Source organism: Tamandua tetradactyla, chromosome 1 (assembly GCF_023851605.1).
Source record: "Tamandua tetradactyla isolate mTamTet1 chromosome 1, mTamTet1.pri, whole genome shotgun sequence".
Classification (NCBI taxonomy): Eukaryota; Metazoa; Chordata; class Mammalia; order Pilosa; family Myrmecophagidae; genus Tamandua; species Tamandua tetradactyla.
The window spans coordinates 70,355,350-70,368,484 of record NC_135327.1 but is presented as its reverse complement, the minus strand read 5'-3'; the positions used below and the strand labels follow the sequence as shown (position 1 = coordinate 70,368,484).

The window sequence follows — 13,135 nt, the reverse complement described above, 5'->3', positions numbered from 1 at the left end:
CAAAACAGAGGGAAAGAGATAAAGATTGGAGCAGAAATAAATGAACTTGGGAACATGAAAAACTAAAGAGATTCAACAAAACCATTGTTGGTTCTTTGATAAAGTCAACAAAATAGATGGACCCTTAGCTAGGCTAACAAAGAAATAAAGAGAGAGGAGGCAAATAAATAAAATCAGGAATGGAAGGGGGGACATAACTCCTGACCTCACAGAAATAAAGGAGATAATAAGAGGGTCTACAAACAGCTAAATGCTAACAAGTTAGACAACTTAGGTGAAATCAGCAATTTCCTAGAAAAGCAAGAACAACCAGCATGAACTCAAAAAGAAATAAAAGACTTCATCAAACCAATCACAAGTAAAGAGACTGAGCCAGTCATCAAAACACTCCCAAAAAATTAAAGTCCAGGACCAGATGGCTTCACAGGTGACTTCTACCAAACATTCCAGAATTAGTACCAATCCTGCTCCAGCTCTGCAGGAACACTGAAGAGGAGGGAAACTTACCTAACTCATTCTGTGAAGTCAACATTACACTAATACCAAAGCAAGGCAAAGCTACTACAAGAAAAGAAAATTTCAAACCACTCTCATTAATGACTATAGATGCAAAAATCTCAGCAAAATACTTGCAAATCGAATCCAGCAGCACATCAAAAGAATGATACACCATGACCAAGTGGGTTTTAATGCAAGTATGCAAGGGTGGTTCAACACAAGAAAACCAATTAATGTAAGAAACTACATCAATAAATTAAAGAGGAAAAAACATATGATTATCTAAACTGATGCAGAAAAGTCCTTGATGCAGAAAGGATTCTTGACAAAACTCAGCATCCTTTCTGGATGAAAACACTTCAAAGGATAGGAATATAAGGAAATTTCCTCAACATGATAAAGGATATACATGAAAACCCACAACTAACATCATCATCAATGGGGAAAGACTGAAAGCTTTCCCTCCCAGATTAGGAGCAAGACTAGGATGCCCACTATCACCATTGTTATTCAGTATGGTGCTGGAAGTTCTAGCTAGAGCAATTAGGCAAGAAAAGGAAATAAAAGGCATCTAAATTGGCAAGGAAGAAGTAAAGCTTTCACTGTTTGCAGATGACATGTTCCTCTATGTAGAAATATCAATGATAAAGCTACTACAGCTAATAAATGAGTACAGTAATGTGACAGGATACAAGATCAATAAACAAAAATCAATCATGTTTCTATACACCAGCAATGAGCAATCTGAGGAAACAATCAAGAAAAAACCTTCCATTTACAACAGCAACCAAAAGAATCAACTATCTAGGAATAAATTTAACCAAGAACATAAAAGGCCTATACACAGAAAAGCTACAAAACTTTGCTAGAAGGAAGACCTAAATAAATGGAAGGACATATCATATTTCTGGATTGGAAGACTAAATATAGTTAAATGTCAATTTGAACCAAATGGATTTATAGATTCAATGCAATACCAATTAAAATCCCAACAACTTACTTTACAGAAACAGTAAAACCAATAATCAAAAGTTACTTAAAAGAGTAGTATGCCCCAAATGGCTAAAAATATCTTGAGAAAGAAAAATGAAGTGGTATGTCTTGCGCTATCTGACTTTAAAGCATATTACAAAGCTACAGTTGTCAAAACAGCATGGTAGTGGTATAAAGATAGGTATTCTGACCAGAGGAATCAAATTGAGTGTTCAGAAGTGGACCTTCACATATATGGTCAGTTGACCTTTGATAAAACAATCAAGTCAACTCAACTGACGTGTAGCAGCCTTTTCAACAAATGGTGCTTGGAGAACTGGATATCCATATGCAAAAGAATGAAAGAGGACCACTATCTCACACCTTATGCAAAAATTAACTCAAAATGGATCAAAGACCTCTAAACATTACAGAAAGACCATAAAACATTTAGAAGAAAATATAGAGAAATATCTTAAAGACCTTTCTTTAGGGAACGGTTTCCTAGACCTTACACCCAAAGCATAAGCAATGAAAGAAGAACTAGATAAATGCAATCTCTTCAAAATTGAACACATTTGTGCACCAAAGGACTTTATCAGGAAAGTAAAAAGGCAGCCTACACAATGGAGACAATTTTAGGAAATCACAAAATATATAAAGAGATCCTACAGCTCAACAACAAAAAGACAAACAACCCAATTTTAGAAATGGACAAAAGACACAAACAGACACTTTTACAAAGAGGAAATACTAATCGCTCAGAAACATATGAAAAGATGCTCAATTTCACTGGCTATTAAGGAAATACAAATCAAAACCACAATGAGATATCATCTCACACCTACTAGAATGGCCATTATAAAAAAAAAAAAACAAGAAAAAAAAACTAGAAGACAACAAATGTTGGAGACTATGTGAAGAAAGGAGCACACTTATTCACTGTTGGTGGGAATATAGAATTGTATAACCACTCTGGAATGCAGTTTGGTGGTTTCTCAGGAAGCTAAGTATAGAATTGTCATGTGAGCCAGCAATCCTATTGCTAGGTTTATTTGGAGGAACTGAAGGCAAGGACACAAATGGACATCTGCACTCTGTTGTTTATAGTGGCATTATTTATGATTGTCAAGGGATGGAAACAGCCCAAATGTCCATCAATAGACAAGTGGCTAAACAAACTGTGGTATAGACATATGATAGAATATTATACAGCTGTAAGAATAAAGTCATGAGGCATGCAACAACATAGATGAATCTAGAAGATATTATGCTGGATAAAATTAGCCAGAAACAAAAGGACAGATACTGTATGGTTTCACTAATATGAACTAACATTAATGAGTGAATTTTGAGAGTTAAAGTTGACAACACAGGTTATCAGGAGATTGGAAGAGGGTAGAGATTTGGCATTTGATGCTGAAGAAGTACAGAATGTTCAACAGGACTCATTGTAAAGATCCAGAAATGAATAGCAAAATAATATCTGATGGCAACACAATATTGTAAGTACACTGGATGAAGCTGTGTATAGTTGAAGGAGGAAGTCTGGGGGCATGTATGACACCAGAACGAAAGATAGAGGATAAAGACTGTGACAATATACTTACTAATACCTAGAGTGAATAATGATGGTGATTAAATAACAAATATAAGAATATTTTTGCATGAGGGAGAACAAATATATATATGAACATTACAAGGTGTTGAACATGGGATGGTATATGGAAAACATACAATTAATGCTTACCAGGATCTACAATCAACAGTAACATTATAATATGCTTTCATTGACTGTAATAAAAGTGATATGCCAAAGCTAAATGTCAATAAGTGGGGAATGTAGAGGAGGGTATGGAATTCTTGCAGAAGAAATGGAAATGTCCTCAGGTAGATTGTGGTGGTGAAGGCATAGCTATGTGACTATACCAGGAACCACTGATTTTTTACTTAGGTAGGATTATATGATGTATGAATAAAACTTTTTAAAAATGAACAGAGAGATAAAAGTGCTGGAGGAAATGTGGGGAGAGAGAGATGCACATCTTCACTTTTGGTAGGGAAGTAGAGTGGTGCAGCCCCTTCTGGAGGGCACTGCAGTGTCTCCATAGGAGGCTAGGGGTGAGGTTGCCATATAATCCTGCAACCCTGTAGATAGGTTTGCACTTGGATGACCTGAGAGCTGACACTCTAATGGACATTTGCACACTGGTGTTTATGGTGGTAGTGTTTGCAAATTGCAATGGATGGAGGTGACCTAAAAGAGTGCATCTACTGAAGAATGGAAGGGAGAACTGTGGTGTATACATACAATGGACTATTGAGTGGCTGCAAGAAGTAATGGAGTCATAAGGCATGCAACTAGGTGAATGACTCTTATGGACAGTAAGTTGAGTGAAATAAGCCAGTAGCAAAAGACAAATATTATGCCTCACTAATATGGAGTAACTATAATGTACAAACTCTGAGAATTGAACTTGAGAGCATAGGTTATCAGGTGACGGCCTATTATAAAGGTTCCTAGATTATAGGCTCTTACAGAACTTACATCTATCTGGAGTTGTAACTATTATTTCTAAATTCTGAGATGCTGAGGGTTTTGAGTATAACCTGAATAGTCCATGGAACTTTGAGTATTTGTGTGATACCTGAGACACAGAGCTAGAGCTCTGTAGCTTTGAAGATCAGCATTACTCCCATACAGCAACTGTTAAAAACACTGAAAAAGTGATCAGATGTCAATTCAAGCTATGAATGTAGCTGATCGGGGTAAGACTAAGGTAAATCAGACTGAAGGGTAAAGGATGATATTGACTGTATTGAAAGACTTCAATTTCTATGTGAGACCAAAGGACCCTTGTCAATCTTGAGACTTGCCCTTTTGAAACTTGTTCCCACAAGGAGAAGCTAAGCCTACTTAAGATTATGACTAAGGGTCACCTCCAGAGAATCTCTTTTGTTGTTCAGGTGTGGCCTCTCTCTCTAAGCCAATGTGGCAGGTAAAATCACTACCCTCCCACCTATGTCAGACATACCTCCCAGGGGCATTAGTCTCCCTGGCAACTTGGAACATGATTCCTGTGGATGAGCCTGGCCCTGGCACCACGGAAGTGAGAAAGTCTTCTTGACCAAAAGAGGGAAGATAAATGAAACAAAATAAAGTTTCAAGGGCTGAGAGATTTCAAATAGAGTTGAGAGGCCTTTCTGGAGGTTATTCCTGTGCAATATGTAGATATCCCTTTTCAGCTTTTAGTATATTGGAGTAGGTAGAGGGAAATAACTGAAACTATTGAACTATAATCCAATAGCCTTGATTCTTGAAGATGATTAAATAACTGTAGAGTATTTAAGGTGTGACTGTGTGATTATGAAAACCTTGTGACTGATACTACCTTAATCCAGTGTATGGACTGATAAGTAAGAAAAAAAGAAAAGAAAAATAAATCAATAAATAAACCATAGGGATAATGGGGGTCAAGGGATGTTTTGGGTGTTTTTCTTCACCATTATCTTTATTCTTATTTTTATGGTTTGGGGTTCAAAGATCTATTGTAATGCTGAATGCAGTGAACCACTTATTGTATACCTTAGATGATTAAATCTCAATTTAAAAAAAAAATTAGTTTCCATTAGCATATTGGTGTCATATCTCTAACACAGAAAAACTTTGAGACAATTTCAAAGTCTACTATCAAAACTTAAAAAAAAAACATGGCATATGGCACTTTACCATGTGGAATAGTATGCAGTCATTAAATATTACGATCATATAAAAACTATAAGAAAATACGAAAGTAATGAGGGAGGGCTAATTTTTTTAAAAAATCAAGGAAAATATGCTTTAATCAACATTACTCACCTATGTAAAGTATTTTTACTGTTGTTAAGGGATGGATGTAAAAGTGCCAGGCATTTTAGGATGATATTTTTCTTTTATTAAATACTTATACAGTGATATATATTTTTTCCATTAAAAATTAGGGAAATAAGCAATGTACCCATAATCAGTTATATTTTTCTTTTTAACTTACTTCAAAACTGCCTGGAGAAGCGGTACTACAACATGTACGCCATCTTCAACATTAGCATTAGTTGTGTGTAGTCTGGGCAGTAAAAGTAGAAAATCCCAGATATGAGGTTGCTGGTGAAGGTATTCCAATTTTGATATCAACTCCTCAGTCTTATTGAGATCCACCTGATAGAAGAAATGAAAAAATAAATATGCCAAAACCTTCCCTCTAAGGTTTTACTAATCAATGAGATGAGAGAAAAAAAGAGAATGCCACAAAGGTGCAATAATATAGAATCTTCAGTGGTAGAAATGGATGTCTGCTATGCCACTGGGTTAAACAGACAAGATTTAAAAACTTTTCTGTTTGGTGTTATGTAAAAAATGGTCTGAAAGTATGGACAGGGGTAAAGTATGGACAGGCAGAGAAGGTCTGTTTTTGTAACAAGCCATACCAATTTCTGAAATTTTTGAAGCTGCACTTTTCTTCAGGTAGATCTTGGATAAGAATTTAATCACCTACTCTTTAGAAATTAATGAGAAAAGCATATACATCAAATATGAACAGAAAGTGGAATGCCTACTGTAAACTTGGGTTTTTCTATTATTGCCACTGAGTCCAACCATAACAGATACATGGGGTAAGTAACTTCACACTACACTTCTACAAAAACGTGTAACATCCACCACCGTCTACAAAGAGCTTTTTTGAATGGTACAGCCAATGGAATCCTAGTCTGCAAGAAAATATCGGAAAATATAAGTCTCAAGGGATATTTGACAACACAGCCATGTAAAAAGAAACTACAGATGAGGTTTCTTTTCCCTGAGGATTGGATAAAAATTATGAAACCCAAGGGAGAAAAGTAAAGCTGTTCATTCTCATAGGTAGAAGACAGAATAGTTTTCCTCTAAGCAAAGGTATAGAAACAGTGGTATTAGAATCTATTTTCATTAAAACCATACAGTAGTAGCTATGTGAGCAAAGCAGGAAGGCAGTACTAAAAGAAATGCCAAAAAAGCCTATTTGGGAAAAGTAGAAAACCTAAAATTTAGGGAAGCATTGAAATTTGACTCTGACACATAGTATAGAACCCTCAGATAATACTAGATTCCTGAGATTTTTCACCTGATAACAGAGGTTGGCAATGTGGAAAAATAGTAAAAATAAATAAAAATCGTGGGTCTCCACGGACATCTCTGAGTCAACATGCTCTGTCTTCGTGAAATAACACCCAGTAACTCAGTGACACTTTTTCAAGAAGCACCCCCCACATCTGTGTTTCAAGCTCTGTGATTGAATGGCTCTCCTCTCTCCAAGTTCTCGTTCCTTCAGTAAAGCTAAGTTCAGCATTTTGCAACACTCAGAGAAGTTATAACATTCATTCTCTCGGACACTTATATATATACACATTTAATATGAACATGCTATAGAGCTCCATCTACTCCCAGGCTTCCTCAGCTGCCACCCCACCACCCACAGGATTGAAGAGGGGGTTCACAACTCAGCAGGATCCTGGAAGCTCCTGGTTTCAACACCTTCAACCCCTCTTTGTTGAATTCATCTAACGATCCCAGGGCTACTTCCTGGCACTTTTTGAGGAGCATGGCTTCTGAATTACTTTCACTCTCTTCATTATAACTTTTGTTAGAATTTTTAGTTATTCCAATATCTTCTATATGAGCCTTCAATCACCTCTCATTTGCTTAATTTCCTGTCATCCAATAAAATTTTCCTCCCTCTGCTTGAATCACTCATTCCCATGGTCAAATTTTTGATCTTTTCATTTACAAGAACTGCAACTTCACTCTCCAGTTACCAACCCAGTTCCTTTCCTCTAGTACCTCAAGTCTAACAACTTTTCTTTCTCACTATCCACCAATCCACCAATCCTACCACTATGCCACTGTCATCACCCTCTTCCTCCTTGCCTTCATGCCCGTGATCTATTAGGACAACATTTCCCCCAACAGATTCAACTCTCCCCCTTTCTCATGCGTCATCATATATTCTACTAGAAAAAGAAAATCCAACCTTGGTTTTAAGTTCAATTTTCTGTCTAATCATCACTCTCACTCAAGTAGCTAAGCATGGCTGCAGGAAAATACACAGTGATGCAGACATGAAACTCATGGCCACATATCTGTAGTATACAGAGTTCAGTGTGATTTTATATCTAAATATATTTTCCTTATCCATTTGCTCCCTCACTATCCCACATAGTGATTCTACCACTTTCCTCTCCTTAAATCTTCAAATTCCACCTCCACTGTCACTCTTATTTGTCAATCTGTTTCCTACTTCTCTAAGAGGAGAATGTCCCCACACTCTCACTACTAGGTACACCTATCTACCTATATCTGGTCCTGTACACTCCTCACAACCTACTTTACTATGCAAAGCCAATCCCTCCCCCCATGTTCCAGCAACACGGCCTGTTTCCACTCTAGGATGTTACTCTAGCAACTTCATTTCTCCCTTCTCTCTGTTCATTCTTTCCCATTATGTGCTGTTATCTTGCCACCCTACAAAGCACAGTCTTTTCCTGACACAAATGCATAAACCCACATCTAATCCTGAGGAAACATCAGACAACAAATTGAGTCTACATAATAAGTGACATTTTTGAAAGTGTTGATGAAATTAAGAGAAAGACTGAGATATTGTCCTGGAATAAAGGAAACTAAAGAGATACGACAACTGAATTCGATGCACGATCAGGATTTTCTCTGGTTGTGGAGGAAATTATTCCAGCAAATGGTAAATATGGAAAACATATGTAAGTTAAATGAAAGTCTTGTATTAATGTTAATTAACTAGTCTTAACCATTGTACTATCATTTAAGTAAGAGAGTGTCCTTGTTTTGAAGAAGCAGACACTGAAGATTTAGGGGTCTATTCATGTCTGCAACTTATTCTCAAACAGTTCAAAATATGTCAATATAAATATAGACAGAGATATAGATACAGATATAGATGTAGGTGTAGGTATAGACATAAATGTAGGTATAGGCATAGATATAGAAAGAATAAAATAAATGTGATAAAAATGCCAACATTTGAGGAACATGGGTAAAGAACATACAGTAATTCTTTGTACTATTCACAACTTTTGGTGAGCCTGAAATTATGTCAAAAATAAAAAGTTAAACATGAAAAACCTACCATTTGAAACAATATAAATGTACAAAAGGAATAAAAGAAAAGGTTAAAAGAAGAAAGAAGGGAAGGGGGAATAGAAGGAAATAAGAGGAGAGGAGAGAGAGTGGGGGAGGGAGAGAGGGAGGCGGGCAGGTGGGGGAGGGAGGGAGGCTGCATCCCCAGTAGCCCTAGATTAGGTTACCCTGAAAGCAGCCCCTGAGCCTAGGATTTATGTGCAGGTAGCTTTGAAGATGATCCCAGAAAAAAAGAATGAAGGCGTGGGGAGAATGAAATAGGAACAAAAGAAAAGCCAATTGAGGTGTGTTATTGAAGGCCTGTGTAGGTCATGGGGGTCTTGAATCCTGAAAACCTCTCAGGGACTACAGATTTGTCCCTCTGTTGGGGGAAGGGAACCCTGGAGCTTTCCCAGGTTCCCCAAGACTGAAATGTTTTCTAGTGATGGGGAATTTTCAGTACTAAAACCAGGGTAGTCCCAGGCAAGCCTGGATGGTTGGGCACGCTGGTTGTAGGTTGCCCAGGAATATTAATTATCCTGCCATTTTAGCAAAGAAGATGAGGAAAGCAAAATACATTCAGCATGGGCTTGATGTGGACACTGTGGCCAGGGAGTCTGAGTCCCTAGGGGTCTAATTCCTTAGCTGAAGGTGAAAAGGATGTGAAGCAGACATCGAAATCCTCTGCAGCATCTCCCAATAGCTACCATCCCTTCTTTGCTACCCTTAGCTATACAATGCTTTACGTTATATATGCTTGCTGCCTCCAGTTACTCTCCCACATTCTCACCTAAATCTACTCAAGTCAGACTTGTTTCCTCACCCCTTCTCCAAAACGTTTCTCTTCACTATCACCAATGACCTCCATGACCACTTCTCCATTCCCAACTTATTGATCTATCAGCTGCATTTGAGACAGTGGATCCTTCCCAGCTCCTTGGGAATAACTTCACTTGGCTTCCATGATGTGATACCCTCCTCCCACCTACCTGTCACTCCTTACCAGCCTCCTTTACTGCTTTCTCCTAATCCCTCCCACATCTCAAAATGTGAGTGGCCAGTGCTCAGCCCTCTGACTCCTTTCTATCTACACTGTTTTCCTTGACAACCTCAACCAGTTTCAAGTCTTTAAATATCATCTGTGCAACACCACCTTACAAACTTATGTGTCCATCTGGGTCTGTTTGCCTCAACTCCAAACTGATATCTTCCACAGGTTCTTGACAGTGCCAATTGGATGTCTAATGAACATGCCAAAAATCAATATCTCAATTTCCTCCCTACATCCTCACACACACACACAACCTATTCCAATCTTCGCCTGCCTCAGTAAATGGGCAACCTCATACTCTCAATTTCTAAGATGCAAATTCTTAGAGTCAACCTTGATTCCTCTCTTTCTTTTACAACCTACATAGTATTCATCAACAAATCCTACTGGTTCTACCGTCAAAACATATCAAGAGCTCCTCATTTCTCCCCACCTCTATCCCTACCTTAGGGGTCCAAGCCACCAACCATTTATTGCCTGGATGAGTGCATTGATTTCCCCACAGGTCTCCACTCTACTCTTGTTCTCATCACAATGTTGCTTAACATAATGGCCATAAAATCCTTGGACAAATGACACAAATCAAGGTTCATCATTCCTCTGTTCAGAACATTCCAATGACCATCCTATTCTGAATAAAAACCAAACGTATAGCATCATTATCAGAATTCTAAGTAATGGAAAAACTATCTCAAACCCTTTCATCACAACAAATAAAGTTGCTTTCATGTGTCCACCGTTCTTTAGCTCACTGTATGTGTGCCTAAATATTTTTAACATTATATTCACATTATGAATATAATCTTGTACTCTCCTTTTTTCTACTCTTGACAAGATAACATAATCACTTTCCACGTACCATATCTATTATTAAGTGACTATATTAAGTGGCAAATTAACTTAACCTACTTTGGAATATTAAATTATCCATCACTATAAGTGAACATCTTTATGTATATATAGCCTTTTATTTCCTTTGCATTTAGAATAACATAAAGTGTCAGAATAATTACTGGGCCCAAAGGCATCAAGCTGTTTTGCTGAAAAATTATTGATCAATTTGTATTGCTGCAAACCATGGACAATTCTAGCATGGACTATAATATCACAAGCACTGTTATCATAACTTTCTTCTAAAAAATTGTGACTTTAATCATTGAAAATGGAGTTTAATGTTAAGTTCCCTGGATATTTACTAAACCCTAAATATCTGTGACCCATATTCCTTTTGATCTAGTATATCAGAAAGCCCCATGTTAAGATGGCTGTTCAATCAATCAGGTCCATGTATCTACTTGCTAGCATAATTATTTAACTAATAAACAGACTTTCCTCTGCTTCCTTCTAGTTCATTAGTTGGTCCTTATTCTTTTACTTTTCTTCAAGTGGCTTCACTGCCTATATAATTTTATAATTAAAATCCTTCTTAGACTTAGGCAGTCTTACCAGTTACACTAGGTAAAGGGCTCTGGTTGTCACATGCTGCTGAAAATGCCCATTCTCCAGGTGTCAGCTGCTGCAACATGAGCAAGGAGGAGGAGTTTCCAGCATCATCAGGATTCACACCTTACCTGGGGTTTCTCACCCTTGGTACCACTAACATTTGGGGCCAGAGAATTCTTTGTTGTGGGGCTGTTCTGTGCCCTGTAGGATTTTCAGCAGCCGGTTAGCTGCCAGGAGCAACCCACTAGCTTCCAGAAGCAACCCTCAAAGCTGTGACAAACCTGAAATGTCTCCAGATGTTATCAAATGTCCCCTACTGTGGGTGGGGTTTGCAAAATCACCCCCTGTGATTACCAGTGTGTTCACTGAGCGCTATGTGACTAATATGAGCCAGAGGATGTGGCAAATCTCAGACCTATCTTGATGCCAGCCTAGGCTTGGGCTCCATTTTACAGAGCATCCCTGCATTACACACCACCCATGGGCCTCGACTTTCGCCTTCTGGTTTTTATAGTCTTAACTTTTGACCAGAAGGACCCAGAGCCTTGTTTGAGAAGATTTAAACTCTTACTTCAATTCATCTCTTGAGTGAATCTGACTCTCAAATCCAGCTTCTATATGGGTGTTATGAAAAATCAGATCATTAGAAAGCAAGCCTTGAAAAAAATATATTAAAAAGCAGCATTTTGAACTTAACTATTATATCTCTGAAGACTAAATTTTCAAAGTTTTACTAAAGTACTTACTGTTAAAAAACTGGATCCATAAGAAGAAGCTACAAAAAAAGCATATTTAAGAGACATTAGTTCAATGAGCAACCAAGAAGTATTTGCTGAGTTCCTATTGTAATATAGCATATCCTGCTCCTCTGATATACTATATTATAGCATATTGCAGAGTTCCGGCCCAAAAGAAGATTATACCCAATTGAAGAAAAAATCTATAGAAGGAAACTATGGTTGTCAACTTCCAAAAACATATTAATATTAAGTAAATTTCTAGAAAGTGATTTAACTGGTAAACCAAATTTCAAAAATTTGCCAAAGAATATTGTATTACATTATTTTATCAATCTTTAATCCCCCAGGTATTGTGAACATCCTTGAAAGGATAGAGAAATTAAAGGGAAAAGGAAGAAAAAGAAAAAAGAAAGAAAAAAATTGAAGCATGTAAAAGAAGTGAAATTTTAATTTTTGGATTATTGTTGAAATGCACATACCACAGAAAATGGCTCAAATTGTAATAAATTGAAAATAAAGTGGGGCTTTATCTAAGAAAAAATTTGGTTCTCCTTTTAATAATATTTGCAAACACATTTGAAAGCACATCTTACAAAAGTAGACTGACCCCATAATAGAGTCTAATATAAAAACTCCATTGTTTGGTGTTTGAAACTGTTCCAGTCTTACTCAAATGTTTTTAGGTCTTTTGTGAAATCAGCCCTCAGAAAGGACAAGGCCCTGACCCACCCAGGCACTGGACAAAATATTGTTTTCTCTATTAGAAATAACACATAGTGTCCCTCTGGTAGAGAGCTTATTTTTCTTTTTTCTGCTGAACTTCTTCAAGCTTCCTATAAAATTTTTGAAAATCATACTTTAAATTTTTGAATTAGGTATTTAGGGTTGCCAGATTCAGCAAATAGAACCACAGGGCATCCTGTTAAATTTGAATTTCTAATGAACAATGAAAATGTTCACTACAAGGCTGGAATACTGGGGACATACTTATACTAAAAAATCATTTGTTCTTTATTTGAAATTCAAATTTAACTTGACACCCTATTTGTATCTAACAGCCCTTCTTGGGATAGTGCTAGAAAACAAAAAACAGGATCACGGTGGTCACTTGTGAAAGCTCACAGGGCTCTTTTTTGGGCTGTTCCTGAGGGCAATAATTCATGAGCTCATCTAATACCACCTCCTGATGGCTTCACTCTCGCATTCAGTTTCTGCAGCGCCTTGTTTATTGATGATGCTCTGGCAAAGGCACTAATCCTGCCACGT

At 37.3% G+C, this 13,135-nt stretch overlaps 1 protein-coding gene across 1 annotated transcript in view; it reads right to left on the bottom strand.

Annotated features, from left to right (window-relative positions):
* Positions 1-13,135, bottom strand: part of ABCA13 (ATP binding cassette subfamily A member 13) — a 442,652-nt gene that overhangs the window by 395,267 nt on the left and 34,250 nt on the right. The window contains 2 exon segments of the mRNA XM_077118896.1: positions 5,502-5,665; positions 11,876-11,904. Coding sequence (XP_076975011.1) covers positions 5,502-5,665; positions 11,876-11,904 — 193 coding nt within the window.